The sequence below is a fragment of the Rhinatrema bivittatum genome, chromosome 16, assembly GCF_901001135.1.
Source record: "Rhinatrema bivittatum chromosome 16, aRhiBiv1.1, whole genome shotgun sequence".
In the NCBI taxonomy this organism is placed as follows: Eukaryota; Metazoa; Chordata; class Amphibia; order Gymnophiona; family Rhinatrematidae; genus Rhinatrema; species Rhinatrema bivittatum.
Genome location: NC_042630.1, coordinates 25,236,385 through 25,257,017, shown reverse-complemented (window position 1 = coordinate 25,257,017; position 20,633 = coordinate 25,236,385). Strand labels below are relative to the sequence as shown.

The window sequence follows — 20,633 nt, the reverse complement described above, 5'->3', positions numbered from 1 at the left end:
ATCATATGGAGATGGTGCAAGACTAGTACAGACAGTGCAATAAGCATGGATACTCTTCATATGTATAACATTTTTGAAAAGTATCGGGAAAAAAAATCCATATGGCCCTATGTTAGAGGCAAAGTGGCCACACCTCGTAGAAGAAATTTATAATTCTCCATTCATTTCCTAAAGAGACAGTGTCTCCAAAACAACTTCAGCTGCTCCTTATTGAGCTCTCACTAGCTCCAGCAATACAAAAACCTAAGCCCTCAGAACTAATCCACCTTCCCATTTTGCAGAACTGAACACCATCTTTTACACTTCAATTTCATCTCATGCTTCACTTAGCAACAGAAATATTCACTGGTCCTAGGATGCAATGGTAAAAGATTAAAAACAAAAAACAAACACTTGTTTAGTGTGAGGGCAGGATGAAAATGTAAGTTAGGAAGGGGAGCTGCAAGGAGGCTAAACACAAAACAAAGACACCCAGTGAAGCAGTCTGTCAATTTGTGCTGCACAGCACACTACCTGCAAATGAACTGAACCAACTGGAGACTGTAAGAAGCACATATCATTTCTTACATACACACATGCTCATCCAGCTTTCCTTGGCCTTTCCAGCACCCCTTTACCAGGATAACTATCAAAGGCAGACCTGGTCCCATTTAAATGGCATAGGGATGTAAGTTCTCCACACCTGAACTAGCAAGGATCACCTCTAATGCAGCAACCTTCCTCCATCCTCTTCAGGACTGAAGTACATTGCTTCAGACATATGCATATCCTGCCAAACACAAGGCTCTCTAATGAGGCTCTGCTGAACCCCAGTTCTGTGACCTCGTTACAAGTCAGGTCAGTTTCTCTTTTTGCAAGCCTTGTGCTGGAACTCTGCCCCAGTGTATCCATCATGCATTCTGCTTTGACCCAAAGCCAGATTTAAACCAAACTAGAAATAGTAGTGGCACAACTACAGACGTTCTGTCCACTTTCAGGAACTTTTCCCCCAACTCATATTACAGATCAGAGCAAGAGAACATGCATGTCTCTGGTGCAACTTATGGTGGTGTAGACAACACCCAAACCTGAATGAAACAAGAAAGGATGAAGATCGCAGTACCTTTTCCTGGCACTCATATCTACAGGCTCCTCAACGTTCTCCTTGCCTGCTCTCCCCGAAGTCCGGCTATCTCCATGAGGCCTTAAACTTCCATTCACTTTCTCCTCATATACTTTGCTGCTATCCTGTTTAATGGGCAGCTCATGAGACACCTCCATTCCTGCTAAGTCCTTCCTCTTCAGCAGTGCCAGCATCTTCAGGCGCTCCATGGCCTCATGTCCCTCCATTTTTAAACGTTTGGCCAAGATGTCATCTCTCTCCTCAGCCTGGTCTAGGCTGCGCTTCAAAAGGTTTAAGCGTAAGGCATCTTCAGTCATTCTGTCCATCCTAAACAAAAAGGAATAAAACAGTTAAATGAGGAAAATAAAGTTGGAGGTTTAAGAACATTTAAATCAGACTGTTCATGTTAAGAACAATGTTTTATTACAGATATGATTGTCAATGCCACAAATAGTACATGCTCGCTAATTCCCCAACAATAATCCCTAACCCTTTAACTTGTCCCTAAAACACAAGAGGATCTGTACCCACTTGCCATAAGATTACACATTCCACCCTTGCCATATTTTAGTCTCTTGCTGGTTCACAAGCAGCTCATTGGGTGTCAAGATTCAACAAGTAGCTGCACCACATTCAGAAGTGCAGCCAGTCACCATCTTGTCTCATAGATCAGTCAGCAATGACCAGCATTAGTTAGCTCACCTTTCTCAAAGAAGAAAGCAGAAGCACGAGCATTGGGGCATATGGAAAAGCAGAGCAACAATATACTGTAGCTCTCAGGCACAAGATAGAAATAGTCCTATAGTGAGCACACAAACCAGACTCCAAGACCAACAGCAACCCAAGAAGATGTCATGTTTCTTGAATATTTTGGATTTCAGAACTGTTCAGCTTTATAGTTTTCACATCAATAATACTTGTAACACATGATGCAGTGTACAGTGAAACCTTCACTGGAGGACTAAATCTATTATACATGTCTGCAGCATAACCAGACTTAAATTCACTAGGAGATCTAGTAATCTTAACACCCAGAGTTTAATTTTGAAAGAGACACAATGTGTAAAAAATATCCTCCCAAATTTTCTCTCAAAACATCTTCTAAATAGGAATGACTGCTTATTGCATCAGTGATTTTGATTTCCTTTGTTCTACGAAGGATGTCCTCTTTTGGACCTAGAATCCATGTACAATCACCTTGTAGTGTCCACCCCCCAGTCCACCACAAGCTTCCACTTAGCCTTTGAGAAGGAGACTCAAGAACAAAAAAAAAAGTGCTACATGACAGGAGTAAGGTATGCTGGTAGAGAGACCTGTGTGGGCATCAGAAATAAAAGCATAGATGTGTTACTGCATCTGAGTCTTGATCTGCAACAAAAATATCAGGCCCCATCTCTGACCAAAAAGGCAAAAAAGTGTCAAATGGAACCTAAGCAAGAGAATATAAATCACATCTTAACAAGTTCTTCATAGCCAATGCTGCAATAACTGTTTGTCCAGTGGTGTTCAAACTTGTGTGCGTTAATGAACCCAATCATAATATATTGTGAAATTCTGTGAATTCTCTCTCTCTGTATATACAAAACTGTAGAACTATCAGGCTTGAAAAACCCTGGCTTATAGTCTATAAGGTACCATCGGACTTATTTTTACTATTGCAGACTAATACGGCTACCCCTCCACAAAATAAATTGAAGAGGGGGGTAAGGATTTTTAGAAGCAAAAAGATACACCTGCCACACCAGTGCTCTACTGGGGAGAGTGGACATTAGATTTGGCAACACAAAGGCAGGAGCAAGGGCTGGGATTACAGTTTGCATTCTTACTAGAAATCTGCAAGTATGTAGTTAGCTGAAGTGTAATTATGCATTTAAAATTATCCCATTACCAGCAAACTTCAAAATAACAGACAAACATTTCTCCCATTACAATTTCCAGGCAGGCAGGTCTGTAAATTAAGAAATAAAAAGTTACCAAAAATATTTTACGATAGCAGTGTGCAGAAACACTTCTATTGCAAGGCATGGAAAGATACTTACACTACAAGCATCCTAAGAAGAGTACCAAAAATGGACATGTTTGGGTCCCAAACCATATACTACAGAATCTTCCCCATATATAAGCCCTAAATTTCCTTCAAAAGCTGTTTTCCACCACCTCCATCACTACCAATGAGCTCAGCTTCAAACATTAAAGAGAGAAAGACCAGCCCTTCAGGAAGTGTTAACTTGCGCAGAGCCCAGTATTTCTATGATGGGTTTTCATACAGGCCTCAGAGGAAGCACAGATGAAAATACATGGTACTCTTTAAAGAGTCCCTATTACATAAGCTGATGCAATAACCTGTGTGTTAAAAACTGCTCGCTGAAAATCAAGCACACAGTTTCTTAATGCACAGATTAATACAATAAGCTAATGTATTGGGAGGTAAGTATGGGAATACCCAAGAGGGGTCTCAAAACATATGCACAGGAGTTAAATACCAGAGACCAAAACAGCCTCATACATGCTAAGAAAATATTCTTAGCCACAGGTATATGTTACATAATAAAATGAAAAGAAAAGGATTTTTTATACACAGGGCAAAATCAAAGAAATGGATGTCTTGCAATGCATTAAACAAAACAAAACAAAAAAAAAAAAAGATTTCACATGACATCCTAGCCCTGGTGTATCAACAGAAGCAGGAGAAGCCATCCTGGCAGGAATTTAGTTTGTCCAAGGAGGCTCCAATGTCTCATTTACTGCCAATTGAACTCCAGCAAATAAGTGCAGAGAGAAAATAAGGAGGCACTAAATGCCAAGACACTGGTTAACCTTCCTCCATAACTTTCTCACCATAGCATGAGGCAAGGTCTGTAAGACTGGAGTCCAGGGAAGCTTCCGCACACTCCTGGAACTCAGCACAGCACAGAACTGCCAGCTGGGATTCAACTAAAAGACAAGAATAAGTATTCATACCGTAAGAACACAGCATAACCCCTCTCCCCACCAATGCACGTGCTCAAACTTCCTTGGTTACCATGCGAAGAAAACCCCTCTCTGTTCCGCAGACAAATTCAGACTTACAGGTTCTCAAAAATGAACAAAGTTGGTGTTAGAGCAGTTGTAAGCTGATGAAATGTAACCCCAGTTCCAAAAGACCCCTCTACCTGCAAGTAGCACAGCAGCCTGCATACAGGCTGTATACAGTATACTGTATACAGGAATTCCGGTATATAAAAATTAAAATAAAATAAATAAATAAATACTGCATAATTTCATCAGGGGGGTGCAAAAAAAAAAAAAAAAGTCCCTATTTATCACACCAGCAAAGCTACAAAGAGCAAACCTGAAAAAATTAGCTCCTTGATGTGACTGTTCATTCTCTCTTTTGGACACATTCATCATATACAGCAAAGGCCAAATCCCATCAGAGCAACAACCTTGCAGTGATTGCGGCCCTGGGAAATGCCCGAAAAAAAGAGTGTCTGAACAGAAGGAAAAACTAAAGGAGACTCTTCCCATGAAAATGCTCCCAACTCATACCAAATCTAATCACAAGGCTGAGAAGGAGTGGGGGTAAAGCTGAGGAGAGTTTTCTGCCTAACTCCCTGTCAGCTTCAGACAGCTGGGATGACGCAGTCTTCCTTATATAATTGCTGGCGCTTCCTAGACTGCAGGCTTCCCTCCTCAGTGCTGCACACACACACACACTTCGACAAATGCACACGCATGCACGCAGACTCCCAAGCCCCTGGCACTGTGCCAGCTGCTGAACTCCATTCACAAAGAGGGGATGGCGCTGACAAGAAGAGAAGGGGTGGAGACGGGGAGGCGTGAGTTATTGCATCAAACCAGCAGCACTACAGACAAAAGAATTTCTTTATCCTAAATAAGCCTTCTTGTGCAGCTTACATCTCAGAGGGTCATTTTAGCAATCCCACAAGACTAGTAACAAGGGAAGCTGAGCAGGGAACACACATCGCTTAACGGCAAGGAAGGAAAACTAGTCAGTTTTTTTTTTTGGTTTTTTTTTTTTTTAAATATACATTTAAATGCAACCTAATTTTAATCTTCTCCCATTTGCATTCACAAGGACACAAACTGGATAATGCCTCTTGTCTCCTTTCTAAAAGGACATGCTGTAGAATACTCACAGGTACAAATTTTTCCTGCTGCTTCTGCTAGTTGCCAAGAAAATTCAAAGGGAAGGGAGAAAAAAATGAAAAAGAAAGGAGGAAGAGAAATACTAGGGGAGGCAGGAAGATGGAGAGAGGGGTTTTTCTCTGAGAAGCCCTTTCGCTTGGACCTGGGCAGCCCCACACTCTGTGCCATCCCCTCTAGGGACCTGCAGAGCCTGGTCTCAGAACGGGCACTTCCTTGCCAATCCTGCGCGCTACACTTATATTAAACAAAAGAAAAGGGGATGCTTACTTTTACCCATGATGCCTAGCAGGGGCAGGAAAAAAACCAGTTGCAGCCGGTTTGTAACCTCAGGACATGGAATTATCTCTTAATTTATTTTTTTTTTAAGTCGTTTGTGGTTAAGTCACTTATTTTCTCCTCCCCCTCCTCCAATTCCTTCCCACCCACCCCCACACCCCCCAACAGGTTCTGGCACCAGGCCAAACTTTGTTTTCATTCACATCCAGGGGCTGCTTTCCTTCAAGGAAATATTTTAACTATTTACATCCTGTGACATTTCAGTGGTGCCACAAATGTGTCCAGATACTGCTCCCTGCCTGGTGAAAGGTCCTACCATGCATTTTACTAATCCCTGCACAACATCCTTCAGCATCACAAGGTTACTGTCCTCTTCCCCAAGTTTCAAGTTTTCACCAGAACTGCGTTGGAATTTAAAGCTTAGAACACATGGCTCTACTGTACCTGTCACAGCACCAACTGATTCAACCTCTGCAATACAATAACTTAACAGGATATATGTTGCAATTTAATCCCACGAACAATCTAAATCTATCAGATGTATTACTATTGCAAACTGTATCATCAGCACTTCTAAGCAAACCCAAAGTTACATACACCAGCTGCAATGTCTGACCACGGCTGAAGTTTCATGCTAGCCCCAAATTTGACATCAATGCCTGCATCCAAGCTCCACCTAACAGCATCTCAATCCCATTTCTAAAGTCAGACATCAAGCCCAAAACCAAGAGTTTCAACCAGGAGGGCCAATACCCACCTGATCTCAACATCTACAACCAGATTCCATCCCAATCTCATATTAAATAGACGAATCAGCATCCCAATCGCAAACCTATGAACTGATCTCACCATTGACAACCAACACCTTGGTCACTGTTAACATCTGTGCCAACCTCATCTCCGACAGATACTAATAACTGTAACTAAGATCTTCATTCTTGCACCTGCCTCCAATGTCTCCATTCCAGACTCATCAGCTCCAGCACCACTTAATGCAGCCATCAAAATTAAACACAGATGCACGTCGGTGCTCCCCACTCTACAGTCTTCACCATGTGGATCTGCTGAGAACCATTATCAATCAGAAGAAAAAGATTCACTCAGATCAATTCTTCCCAAATGTTCAGAACATGTATAAAATTTGTTGTCCTAGATTGGTAATGTATGGGCTTTAAAGTAATTAATACAGATCACTCAAGAACTCCTAGGGAATGTGCTGAACATTTGTTTGGGGTTAAGCATGCTTTCATGTAATCAAGTGCACAGCAGACCAGCTCAGTCCCACAAGGCTTTCACTTCCCCCTGGTAAAAATAGTAAAAAAAAACAAAACAAAAAACAAAACGCAATGTAAAGCAAATTAAGTTAATCTCAAACTAGTATTTTTGTTACGGCCTATGTACTATACAAGAAGCCCTCCTTTTACATGATACTGATACCGACCCCGCTCCATGAATGCCAGAGGAACGCCTTATTGGCTATGGGTTTCTAAGTGTACCTCTGAAATCTTATGGAAATTAAATCTTGCTAACAAATGGCAAATTGTTTTCACGCGCATGTTTATGGAAGCATCTTATACTAGTCCAGCAAAGTACAGTGCGGAGAATCTGCTGTTTAAATACAGAGCAGATTCAATAATCAAGCACAGGACCCCACAATAATCCTCAGAAATCTGAGGAAAATATGATTAAATACAGAGCAGGTCACTGGGGTCCAATTTGCTAAACATCGAAGTGATTTTGAGTAACCCACACAAGTGCAAAGTATGCAGATATATTTGTACTTAGCAATTGGTTGTGATTTTTCAAAAAAGCAACTAACCAGATAAGCACAATTTCAAAGAAAATGTAACACTTATGCAGGTACAAAAGCACTTGTATACTTTGTAACTGCTATTACTGTAGACAAAGGAAGCAGGCAAAACTAAACATATACAATTGAAAATACAATTATATAAGTGTAGTTTACTGTCCCCTTTCCGTCCCTCAGAAATGCCTCTTGTTAATATATAGGGATCTTAGTTTTTATTTTATTTTTCCTGGTAATTTATCCACGTTTATTACAGCTAAGAACAAAAATATTGACCTGGAAAAATGAGTCTCTTTCCACAGTTTTCTCCTGTTCTTGTAACAAACAATGAAAACGAAGGTCTCTATTAATCGGGCAGTAAGTACGCAAATGTTTAGCTCATGCGGCAGGGTATCTAGTTGGTTCTGTGGTAATTCCCCATCTCGATCCCTTTGAAAACTGCCCTGTACAGAATTCTGCTGCTGCTCTGTGTTTGTGGCAGGTGCAATTTCTGTACCTCTGCTTGTTCCTGCTGAAGGTTACGCGAGTCTTCCAAAATTCTATCAACAGAACAGATACAAAAACACTTCAAGAATAAGCAGTGCTCAGCATGGTGGAGGGTTTGCTGAAGTTTCCACCTGCATAAAAAGCAAACAATGTTATTGCTGCCACAATCTCTCATTAACAGCCCTGACAGGCATCAGGTTTTTTTGTGTATCTCTCCCAATTGCTATGTACCACATAGCCAACAAATAGTGTTCCACACTAAATTTCTGGCCTAAGAATAAAAGAGATGAACTGATCTGATTTGCTCTAAAAGCCCTGCTGCCAGTTTCAGCCGTGAGTGCACTGAAAACCTTAAGGGCCTTCTTTCAAATGACAGCGAGGGACAGGCTGGCTGGCCTGCACCTCCAGCTAGTATTAGAAGCTGCTCATTTAAATCTCTCCGTGCCTTTTATTTCCCCAAGTATATGAAAACCCAAAAGACACGAAGCCGGGCCCAAGACTCACTTAAAAGCTCTGACACCAAATACAAACTTCAAAGGCTTCCTTTACTACTATCAGAATTCAAGAAAGCATGGGACAAGCACAGAGAATCTCTGAGGGAGAGGACGGGACTGTAAAATTGAGCAGAAGAGCAGACGAAATGGATTTTATCTGCTGTCATGTTCCATGCTTGTGTTTACTGTTAGTCACTTATGTAACACTACTAGATGTACATAGTGCTATACCCTGTGGCGTGCATAATTGACCACAAGAAGCCTTTGGTAAATTCTGAAATGATTAGAGGAGACCATATTAACTTCATAATAATAATAATGCCAATAACTGTTCTGCTGCAGTGAGAAACAATGAAGAAACTATGACACTGAAACAAGTATTAAATTCAACAACAGAATTATCTTACCTCACATAGTAACAGTATTAGACAAGTGAACCGTCGCCTGGAAAGCACAAGGCTCTCCCAACAGTCTCAGTGGCAGCTAGGACCCCAAGCCTCAATAATCCCAAGTGGTTTTTTGAGGCTTCATGAATAGAAATGCTTAGGAGCAAAACATAGTGATGGCTGCTAGGACAGAAATGATGTGCAGACAAAAGATGGACAGTACTTTTAAGGAGCTCTCAAAGGGTCATCTGAAACAAATCAGGTTCACAAATGCCTTTTCAAAGACTTCTCAATTAAACCAGTGTAATAGTAAGTTCTGAAATATAACATCTATAGGGTTAACAGCAGTGACAAGACTGCATTGGGCCTCCAAGAAAGCATCGGGATAGCCTGCATGGAGCGATGGTATACCTGTTTAGCATTTTAATTTTAGTTTCTGTTCCATGTAAAGGCACTGCCTGTTAGTTCTGAGTTAAATGTACACCGATACGATGTGCAAACTGCTGTCGGTATATAAAAAATGTTAAATAAATAAATATCATCAGGCTTCAAAAGCTGGGGTAACTTGAACGGAGGAACTACAGATAGAACCCAAACTTCAATTTTTTTTAAATTATTTTTGTTTTTAAAACATTTATAACTCGCAGGTCCTAAATTCTTGCTCCCTGCAGGGTACATAAATCCATAATTTTAAACATCAAATCACAGCATATTACAATTATGACCAATACATAAAACAAAACATAAGACTAAGACATGAAAAACTGAGGCCAAGGTTCTTTGTTTAACTCGATCCACAATTTACTTTGTACACGTATGAGCCTGTAAAGGCAGTGTTTTTCTTTCACAACTGACTTACCTTTGTGACTGTGAGGGGTTATTAAAAATCTTGGTATTAAGACATATGAAGAGGGCTTGGGTGATAGTTTAAGTACTGGACTTGTAAGAATCAATGTTGAAGATAGCAAGGCCTGAGATGGCATACTAGCAGATATGGTTGAGGGCATCATCAGGGAGGCAGATTTTGGGCATGTCTGAGAGAGACATGGAAGGCAATGGTTGGAAAAGTGTTGAGAAGTCTGATAAAAGACCAGTGGGAAGGGGAGCTGGTGTTGAGTTTCTATGGAAATTTATAAGCACATTTACTATTACAAATAGGGGGTTTTTTGTTTTTACTTTTTATTGAAAACTAGGGGCTGCGATTCTGCTCTCTTCACTCACCAACCCTATAGTGAGCTCTTTGCTCTGGACCCTATTTTCCTGCCTACACATAAAACGCAAGGAACAGTTAGGTGGGGCAATTAACTGGAAAGAGAGCTATACAATTCTTGACCCTCCATTTTTTCCCTCAGACTGAACATGCTTGTATGTAAAGGGAAATCCTAACAACAAAAAACAAACAAAAAAAAAACGAGTTTAGAATTGTTTGTATGTCAACTTCAAAGAGCGTGTTTGACGCCAAGACCTGTAAGTTATAGAAGGGGTGTGGTGTGGTGTAAATTCAGTGGGGAAGGCATGGTAGTGTGTGGGTCAAGAGACTTACAGGGGGGAGAAGAGTGAGAACAGTTTCTCTTGCAGTCTGCATTTTGCCCTGCTCCCCTTTCCAATATGTGCAAGAGTGTTTGTTATGTAAATGAGATATATATGGGGGGTGACAAAATAACAACAGTGTGGCGGTGGGGCATGTGTGTTGGTGATAGAGGGGTAGAGCGTGCGGGTGGTAATAAGGTGGGAGGCAATGAGTGCACACTCATTCCCCCTCGCACTCTCCACTTCCACCAGGGGAAGGAGAGTGGTGTGTCATTAGATATATGGTATTGGGGGGGGGGGGGGGGGGGATGGAAACGGTGTGCAGGAGGTATAGGAAAAGTGGTTCTTACCTGCTAATTTTCATTTCTCAAATACTACAGGGCAGTCCAGACTCCTGGGTTTTGCCTCCCTGCCAGCGGATGGACACAAAAATAAATTTTGCTGTCAATGCCATACAGTCTAGTGTGCCACCTGCAATCCCTCAGTATTGACCTATACTCAAGCCAAGGTAACTAAACACAAACTAATACCCCCAAATCCCCCTCAATGAGAAGGAGGAAGGTGATGCCTCAAAACTGGAAACACCTTTCCAACAAAGGAGATCACTTGAATCCCCTCAACAACTCTGCATCAAATATAAACTGCCAACAAAAGCAAACTCTCCTAATCGGGAGGAGGCTCTGGACCGATCTGTGGTATTCCAGGAACGAAAATTAGCAAGTAAGAACCAATTTTCCTGTCCATGCCCAAATCATTCCAGACTCCTGGAATGTTCCTATGCTACCCTAAACAAGATGGGAACGTGATAGTCCCACTCATAGAACACTCTCAAAACCCATGGAATCTGAAGCCCAGACATCCAACCGATGGCATCTAGCGAAAAGTGTGTAACGACTTCCAAGTAGCCGCCTGACAAATCTCTTGCAGAGACACCTGTTGACACTCAGCCCAGAATGTCGCCTGAAAGTGAGGCAAGTGAGCCCTCAGACCCTCTGGTAATGGGCGACCCTTACAAATGTAAAAAAACGAGCCAATAGCTTTCTTCAGCCAACATGCAATCATAGCCTTTCACCCCCTTCCTTGGATCATTCCTACTTCCAGAAACTAGTAGTAACCTTACGATACCTAAGCAGGGCCCACCGTATATCCAATACCAAAAGTTCTTTCGCATGAGATGCAGATGAATCCAAATTGGGAAAGGTTGGAAGCTCCACTGTTTGACTTAAATAGAATATAGAAATAACCTTCAGAAGAAAAGAAAAAAAAAAAGGAGGATACTATGTGCAATGAGACCCTGGACTCCGAAATCTGTAAACAAAAAAAAAAAAGGATCTCTAAATGACAATACCTGAAGATGGAAATCCTTCTGGCCAAACAAACTGACACCAAAAATCCTTCTTTCAGGGTTAAATCCTTTATAGTCACCCTCTTCAGCAGTTCAAACAGTGCCTCACACATCCCCCTCCGAACCAAATTAAGGTTCCAAGGAGGACATATCCTTCGCATTGGAGGCTGCTAATGTTTTGCTCTCTGAAGAAAACGAAAACGAATCACAATCAGATGCACTGCAAGGGACACACCCTGCACTATACCCCAAAGACAGCCCAAAGCCACCACCTGCATCCAAAGGGCGTTAAAGGCTAGTCCTTTAACCAACCCCTTCTGTAGAAAAGTAAAAAATATGGGAAACTGAAGCATGAGTAGGATGCACTTCCTGTTCGGTACACCAGACTCAAAAACCCTCTAAATCCTCACATGGGCCAAGGATGTGGATGGTCTTCTGGCCTGCAGTAAAGTGGCGATGATGCCCTCAGAATAACCCTTCCATGTCAAAACATTTCCTCTCAAAAAGCAAACCGCGAGAAAGAAGTGAGCCGCCTGATCTAAAGTTAGACCCTGATGAAGAAGCCTCAGCAGTTGACTGAACCTTAACGGCCTGTCCACTGCAATGTTGACCACGTCCAAGAACCATGGTCAAGTGGCCACTGGAATCACCTTGCTAGGATGTTTCTCTAGCTGCCATAGCACCTTGCCCACAAGCGGTCATGGAGGAAACACAAAAGAATTCCCAAAGGCCAGGGCAGAACCAGAGCATCAATTCTTTCTTTCCCATGTTCTTGTCTGTGATTGTAAAAACAAAGCACCTTGGCGTTCTGTCACGATGTCATTAAGTCCATGTGGGGCATTCCCCATCTGACCTGAACGAAGCAAATTGCTTCCTCTGACAGATCCCTCTTTCCGTGGTCTAGCCTTTATTAGACTGAAAAAATCCACCTGGATATTTGTTTTAAAATATTTATTACTTGCCTTTCCTATGTTCATGGCAGGATAGTAGAAAACATAAAATTACATAAGACTCAATCAAAAATGATAAAAATCAAACAAAATCACAGACACTTACAACTCTGATAGACCTAACTATTGTCAATATAGATAAATTTATAGTGCTCAGATGGAATGCCTTTTGAAATAAATGGGTTTTAAGAGCTTTTCGTAAAAGCTTTGCTTCTGCTATTACCTCTTTTGGGAGGGAGTTCCATAAAAAAGGGCTGGTTATAGAAAAAAGAAGCAATTGAAAAATCATTCAAAAATCAGGAGGATTCAGAAGTGGTTTTAGATAACTTAAGAATTGCAGCTTGAAAAACTAAGTTTGTGTAAGGGCTTTGATATGAGCATGCAAAGAGACTGATCAATAAGGATGCAAAGATTTCGAACTGTTTTGGATAAAGGCATATTTTCATTTTTTAAGATAATTTTTTCAGGAACATAAGAAAGAGGGAACAGAGACAGGATCATAATTTCGGTTTTCAGGAAGTTTAAGGCAAGTTTATTTTGAAAAAGCCAATCATGAATGTTTGAGAGAAGTTGCCAGGCGTATCAAATTTTGTTCCGCCCAGCAAACCAACTCCTGGGCCTCCTGAGCCATTGCTCGACTCTTGGTTTCTTCCTACCGGTTGATATAAGCTACCATTGTTGCATTGTCCAATAGAATATGCACTGAATGACCACATAACTGTGGCAAAAAGGCAAGAAACACAAAATGTGCTACTCTCGCTTCTAACCAATTGATAAGACTTTGACACCCTCTCCTTCAACCACTGGCCCTGCACCAACTGACCTTGACACATCGCTCCCAATCTGGAAAAGCTGGCAATGGTGGTCACTATCACCCAATTCGGGACCTCCAACTTCCCTCCTTGACTCAAGATTGGTTCGACCAAGCCACCATGAAAGACTACAACTGGACTCTCCCTTAAGAGGAAGCAGCAGAAAAGTGCTCTCTGAAGAGGCTACATATGAGCAAATACCCATGGAACCAGCTCTAGCGTCAATGCCATAGATCCTAGGACTTACAAATAGTCCCAGAAAGCCCTAACAGGCAACGAATCTGACCATGCAATTTTAGCAACTTTCCTGCCTGGGAGTCCTTATCACCTCCAGAACCCACTGGTCTGACATGATCTTGACCCTCCTCCGATAAAAAAGAGAGACAGGCGAATCCCCATCTCCAGTTCTAGGAGGTGAGTCGGCCATTTTCATTTACAGGAGTCAGGATGCATCGCCACCCAAGCCTATGCCCTGTCTTAAGCCACCTGGGCCGAAAGGACTGAAACCTACTCAGAGGTTGAGCCCTCTGAGAAGTTGCTTCCCTGTACGGTCGATAACGTCTGAAACCCCTAGCATGGCCCCTCAGACAAAGAGCATGGTGCCTGTTTTTAATCCTCTGGTCAAACAAGGAACTTGGGACTCATCCCGCGTAGTGGTCATTTACTCCAACTTACTCTGAGAACAAGAGTGATCTTTTAAGAGCAGTTTCATAAGAAATTGTGGCAGGCAACAAAATCTCAGCCACAGCTGACACGTGGCTGCTAACCCTGAAGCCATCCCTCTGGCAGAGGGACAGACCGAGGTGCAGACCGCAACTGCCAAAAAAGGTGCCCCAGTATTCAAACCAGTCTCAGTGACTTCCTGAGAGAGGCAAACAAACACAAGCCACCAGGGACCAGCAAGAAGCTAACTGTATTCACTGCCACCCCCTCAAGGCCTGCTTAAGGATTGCATCAGTTCTCCTATCCTAAGGATTCTCCAATTCCACTCCCCCTTCTGCAGGAAAGGTTGTCCACTTGCAGACTGCACACAGAGCATCCACTTTTGGAAAACAAAACACTGCTCTCTCTAGCTGTTGGATCCAGGGGGTACAGCCCTCGCAAGGCTCGTCCCTCTTTAAAATTAGTTTCCGGAGCACCCCATTCAAGGCACTAAAATGGGATTTTTCTTTGACTCAGACATGGAACCAACACCCAGCACCATGTCTGGGAGAGCAGGGCCGGCAACCCATCTATAGGACTCCAAGCTGGAGGTAAAACTCTATCCTCCAGGGAGTAAGGATCACCCTCATCATCCAAGCCAGCAGGGTCCCCATCTGTGGAACCCGCAGCAGGCTGGGGCATATTCCAACGTTTATCCATGGCACCAGACTTACGGGATTCCACAGCTGCAATTCCGAACTTCCAGGTTTGGCCAGTTCCAAAAATTAGAAGGGATTGCAGCCCCTGAAAAAATTCTGCCCAAGAAAAGAGGCGAAAGGATCCATACCAAAACCAGGGAGCGCCAGAGACGTGCCCACTGAGAAGTTCTCCCTTGCTGAAATTCCAGTTAGGGGAGCCTCAAAACCAGGCGAAACATCTAACAGAACCCACTCCAGTCCCATTCCCGCTGGGAAGGGCCGGGCTCAGCCAAATCTGCAGGAAACAACTCTCCCTGAGCCTCCAGATAGTACTGACAAAGTTAGAGGGGACACCCTTCTGTGATACCCAAATATGGCAAGCAGTGCAAACTGCAAGGCGCTTGGGATTCTTTGCTACCGGCGCCATGGATAAGACGTCCACTAGCAGCACACTTACAAACACGCGTCTGACAACTGTGCATCTTGTACAAGGCAAGCCCGGACACGACGCCCAAAATAAGAACGCCCAAATATGGGATGCCTTTATTTAAGACAGGATGTCCCATAAGCGTGTACTCTCTTATGATGAAGAGCTTAGGTACTAAGATCAGAGGAACGCATAAACTTACAGACCCCCAAAATTTGGATACTCAATCAGCATGGTCCAGACGGACGCCCAACCTGGACGTGCAAACCAACATCAGTCACTGTCTCACAGCAGGCTTGCCCAGGAGGCCACTGTGGCCTAACATGCAGGACCTAGCCAAAAGGCTGCTCAACCCGCCAAAACTGCCACGCTTCCCCAAACCCTTCACAGAGGTGAGAATGAATGTCAGATCTACACCGAGGCTCAGAGTCCAGACCAGAAGACAGGGAGAGGAATCAAAAATTATCCCTCTTTTTTATGTATGTATTATATATATATTTATTTATTTATTTTTTACATCCCCTTACCTGAGCTAGCCCGTCCCGGCAAGTACAGAGTTGGTCTCCAGCTGCGGGGGGGGGGGGGGGGGGGGGGGGGGGGGGGAGAAGGGGAGAGGAGGGCTAATGCCTTCACTGCTACACTTGGCTTCTTGCACCAGTTAGCTGTCAGGAGAGAAGCAGCTGAGAGGCTAAGTTCACGCTGGAAAACCAGCTACCGGATCAAGGCAGTCAACTGAGGGAGGGATTATGAGATTTCACCTCAGGAAAACTCGACCGAGGGTCAGACCACAAGGTATCATCTCAGGAGAGGCGATGCATGATTAATCTCGTCTTTTTTTTTTTTTTTAAACAAGCAATCACCAGTAGGGAGATGCACATCCATCTGCTGGAGACGGAGAATACTGGTGGGCTGATGTCAGTGCAGGGGTAATATATACCGTGATATCAGCTTTGTTCCATCTCCATCTGCTGGTAGAGGTGCATAACCCACTAGTCATGGATTAACCTGTCTGAATGCTGAGAAATTGGGTTTATGGTTTGCATGGCGAGAGTGATAGGGTTAAGGTGTAGGCATGGGGGGCATGTAGCAATAGAGGAAAAGTGTGCATGTGTAGGTGGTGTTAGGAGGGGGTGAGTAGTGTGTGGGATTGATGTGGTATGAGTAGCTGTTGAGTATTGTGTGTGGGTGGAAATGTGTTTGAAGATGTTTTTGTGGCATGAGCAGTGTTTGGTACAATGAGGGGTTGAATGAGTTTGCAAGGGGTGTTGAGTGTTGCAAATGGATTTGCAGGGGTGTGCAGCAACGTTTGTTCCCTCCAAGGAGTGACTAGGTGTGTGTAGATTTGGGGTTTTTTTTGTAAGAGCAACAATTTGTTTTAAACCAACAATTTTTGAGCAACAGTATTGGTGTTGCATTTTTGTATAAAGCACCAAGAAAATAAGAATGTGAGTGACCATGTAAAAACTGTGAGCAACACTCCAAAATGTATAAGTGAACGCTCACCTATGGAACTATGGTGTGCACATATAGGTATGGGGGGCATGTGAGGATGGTGTGATGGTGGTGGTGGTGTAAAGGTATATGCAGGGGGGGGGCCAAGAATTGCAACAGGGTTTCCAGAAGTTTGTATGGTATAGGTAGCTGTGGTTAGGGATGTGTGCAGGGAGTGTGTAGGAGGGTATGTCTTTGTGGCATAAGGGGGTTAAGTTACCAGTGAGAAAGTAGACTTGGAAGGGAGACAGAGTATTGCATCTGGGTTGGTGGCAGCATGCATGGTTATGTGGAGATGAGATGTATTGTGGGTAGTGGTGGTACTGTCACTGAAGTGAGGGGATGGTCATCATAACAGGGTTTATGGTGATGGAGGTGCAGGTTGGTTTGTGGGTGGTAGTGATATCAGTGATGTAAGGGGGTGAATGGGTGGCGGTGTTTGGGCAAGTGTTACAAGTGGCTTTCTAATGGTATATGCGCTGTGAGTGGCAGTAGGGAGCTGCTTGTGGGTGGGAGTTGGGGAGATGTGTTTCAGAAGATATTTATGGGATGTGGTGCTGGGTGGGGTAAGAGGTGTGTTTCTGGATTGGGAGTGTGGGCATTCCACTTTCTCATCTGTTCTACTACTTCTTCACCTTTTCTGCATTCCTGCTACAGACTCTTTGCATTTGTTCCCCAGCTCCATCACTCCTCCCACACTTCCCGTCTTCCCCTCCTTCTACTCTCGACCATGTGGCCTGCAGTCTTCACGAGGCTCAAATTTTAGTTTTATTTGCTGGCTCCATGCTTCTTTTCCCAGCTGGCTGCCCAGGTAATGACTCCCCAGGGGCTGCAGAGTCAGGACTGAAGTTTGTTTTTTTTGTTTTGTTTTCCTACTCCTTGTACAACCCTTGATGCCTGGCCAGTGGCTTGCGGGTGTTTATTTCAAAACCACTGCAGCAGTTCCATGTTTCAAAGGGTCTCTGGGGTTCTGCTCATGTTTCTGCAGCTGGGGTCTATTCTACCACTGTTGCTGCTGGGTCTCTGTGTGCAGTTCTGCGTGCTCATCTGCTGTTGTGCTGAAGTGATCACCCCTACTATTTTTTTATAATATAGAAAGATTATTGAAATTAGTTTTATTAAATCTTGCTGATACATCCTTCTGCATTCCATTTTCTCATACCATTAACTTAGCTATCTTCTCTGCTGGAAGTTCAGTATGTTTATTAAATTTATCAGTTTTAAAGAACCTCACCTCAAATTTACTTTACCCATTACTAGAAAAAACACATAATTGCCATGCTGGGTCAGATCAAAGTACATCAACATTCTGTCTCTGACAATGGCCAATCCATATCACAAGTAACCAGCAGATCCCCAATAGTTGATCTATTACTTGTATTTCATTCCCAGGGTAAGCGCCGGCTTTCCCACGTCTAACTGGTTATGGACATTTCCTCCAGGAACCTGTCCAATCCTCTTTTGAGCCCCACTATGTTAGTTGCCTTGTGTCCTCTGGCAAAAGCTGCCACAGCTTGATTGTTCACGGAGTGAAAATATATGTCCTAAGATTTGTTTTAAATTTGCTGGTTGCTAGTTTCATGGAGTGTCATCTAACTAACCCATGCGTCTGAAAGGGTAAATATTCATTCCCCGTTTACCCGTTTCACCCCACTCATGATTTTATATATTTCAATCATATGCCTCAGTTTCTTTTCCAAGCTAAAAGCCCTAATCTGTTTAGTCTGTCTCCGTACAGGAGCTTTTCTGTCCCTTTCATCATTTTTGTCGCCTCTCTCTGTACTTTCTCCATGTCCACCATGTCTTTTTTTTTTAGATGGGCAACCAGAACTGCAAGCCATACTGAAGGAGCAGGCGCACCATGAATTCATACATTTTGATATTCTCTGTTTTGTTCTCTACTCCTTTCCAAATAATTGTTAACATTCTACTTGTCTTTCTGACTGCTGCCACACACACCGAACCAAAGATTTCAAGGTAATAACCACAAGGACTCAGAGGTCCTTTTCCCTTGTGGAAGACTCCTAACATGGAACCCAGCTTCATATACTTGTAGTTGGGGTTATTTTTCCATACGTCTATTATTTTGCACCTGTCCACACTCACTAAATCATATCTGCCATTTAGACGCCCAGTTTCTTAGTCTCACCAAGGTCCTTCTACAGTTCTTTACAATGTGCTACTATTTTTATTTTTTTTTTTGCAAAACGGTTTTTATTGGTTTTCAACATATACATTACATTGACATGTATCGAACTATCATCAGTTAACCCCCCCCCCTCTCTCCCCCTGTGCCAGTCTCTCGTTCCCTGCCAACAGTCCAGGCAACCCCATGAACATATTCAATTCACCCAGAATACTGATGTCTTAAGCGTTCAAAATTTGACTGCGAAGTCTGTGAGATAACGATTGAATATAAGAGTCCCAAATAGTTAGAAAACGACGTTCACGTTGAAAGGATGTTGTCCCCCACTGCTTGTCCATCATCATCATCAGCTGATGAAACTGGTTCCTCCAGTGCCAATAAGATGGTGAAGCGGCAGACCTCCAGTTGCAGAGTATAACCTTTTTCCCCACAGCAAAACCCTTCCGCAGCATCAATCGTGGCCCCTGTCCCCGGATGAGAGTCAATGGTATTTGACCAAATAATATCATACAGAAAGAACAGGGAAGAACAACATCTAATAGATTTGAAAGATAATGCAGCACTCGTAGCCAAAACCTCTTCACCCGAGAACAAGCCCAAAACATGTGGAGCAGATTGCCCTCGAGAGCCTGGCACTTCCCACAGGTGCCCGTTGAAACAAGTTGGTAGTATACCGCCCTGGTTGGTGGGATATACGCCCCCCACAAGAATTTAAACTGCATTTCCCTATAATAAGTATTGGAGGAGACAGTGGATAAGTGGCGAAAACAGCTGCGTATCATAGACGCTTTAACCTCCGTCCGGCCCTCCCTATGCCACCTAGCTTCTAAAATCATGGCTATGTCATTCTGTCGGGTCCCCGTCAGCTTTTTATAGAATTGAGATAAAGTGGGGGACTTGGACGCAGTCAATGCAAAAAAGGTTTCTACGGAACCAAAAAGACTCGGCTCCAGGCTAGGTGGGGGAAGGGACCTAATATAGTGTCGTACCTGTAGGTAGGAAAATACCTGGGTCGAGGGCAATCCATATTGTTGTGTTAACATGGAATGAGTTAATAACTGACCATCCCCATCAAACAGATGTCCCAAGTGAGTAATACCCCGATCCAGCCAGACTGGAAAACTAGCTGACGTTGAGCCTGGAGGGAAATCGGGATTCCCCCGAAGGGGCAACAAATAGGCACAAACAGGAGGAAGCTTCAGTAATTTCATTGTGGCCCGCCAGGTTACCCGTAAAGGGGTAAAGAGAGCCTCCACAGGGTGGGGGTAGGCGAACCCACCATGACCCCCCTGCAGGACATACCCCAAATCAACCGGGGCCACTAAAGTTCGTTCCGCTGACAGATTGATGTAATTAGATTGCCTTGTGAGCCAATCCCGTACAAGTCTAAGATTACTGGCTAGATTATAAAGACGGAGATTGGGCACACTCAATCCACCCGATCCCCACCGTGCCTGAAGACTGCGAAGAGGTATACGCGCCCGTCTCCCCTGCCACAAAAACCCCCGCAGAAGCTTCTCCAACTGCTTTATGTCAGTTGCTTTCAAAAGAAAGGGTAAATTTTGAAATAAAAAAAGCCATTGGGGCAAAATAAGCATCTTGAAAAGATTAAGCCGCCCCAAAAGAGAAAGTGGCAAAGCACGCCACGCCTCCAACCGCTCTTTTGTTCTTCTCAAAAGCGGGGTAACATTACAGTTATATAAGGAGCTTAATTGGGCCGGAAGAAATATACCCAAATAACGGATTTGAGAAGTGGCCCAAGTCATGGAAAAATCGGATCCCCAACTATCCTTAAGGGACGGGGGAAATGGAAGGGCTTCAGATTTCCCATGGTTCAGCTTAAACCCCGAGAAAGAGCTAAAGTCTGTAAAAAGAGACAGCAATGAGGACAG

The 20,633-nt window shown here is 43.4% G+C and overlaps 1 protein-coding gene across 4 annotated transcripts in view; it reads right to left on the bottom strand.

The window, feature by feature from the left end:
- The window catches only part of GATAD2B (GATA zinc finger domain containing 2B), a 90,264-nt gene that overhangs the window by 59,684 nt on the left and 9,947 nt on the right, over positions 1 to 20,633 (bottom strand). Inside the window, exons 1-2 of one of the 4 annotated variants that reach the window (XM_029580921.1) lie at positions 5,242 to 5,452; positions 1,103 to 1,429 (exon numbers count right to left, since the gene is read on the bottom strand). In XM_029580921.1, coding sequence (XP_029436781.1) covers positions 1,103 to 1,428 — 326 coding nt within the window. In that variant the 5' untranslated portion in view covers position 1,429; positions 5,242 to 5,452. Of the gene's footprint in view, positions 1 to 1,102; positions 1,430 to 3,940; positions 3,961 to 5,241; positions 5,453 to 20,633 lie in introns of those variants that run through there. The other 3 variants (XM_029580918.1, XM_029580917.1, XM_029580919.1) reach the window with 3 other exon arrangements.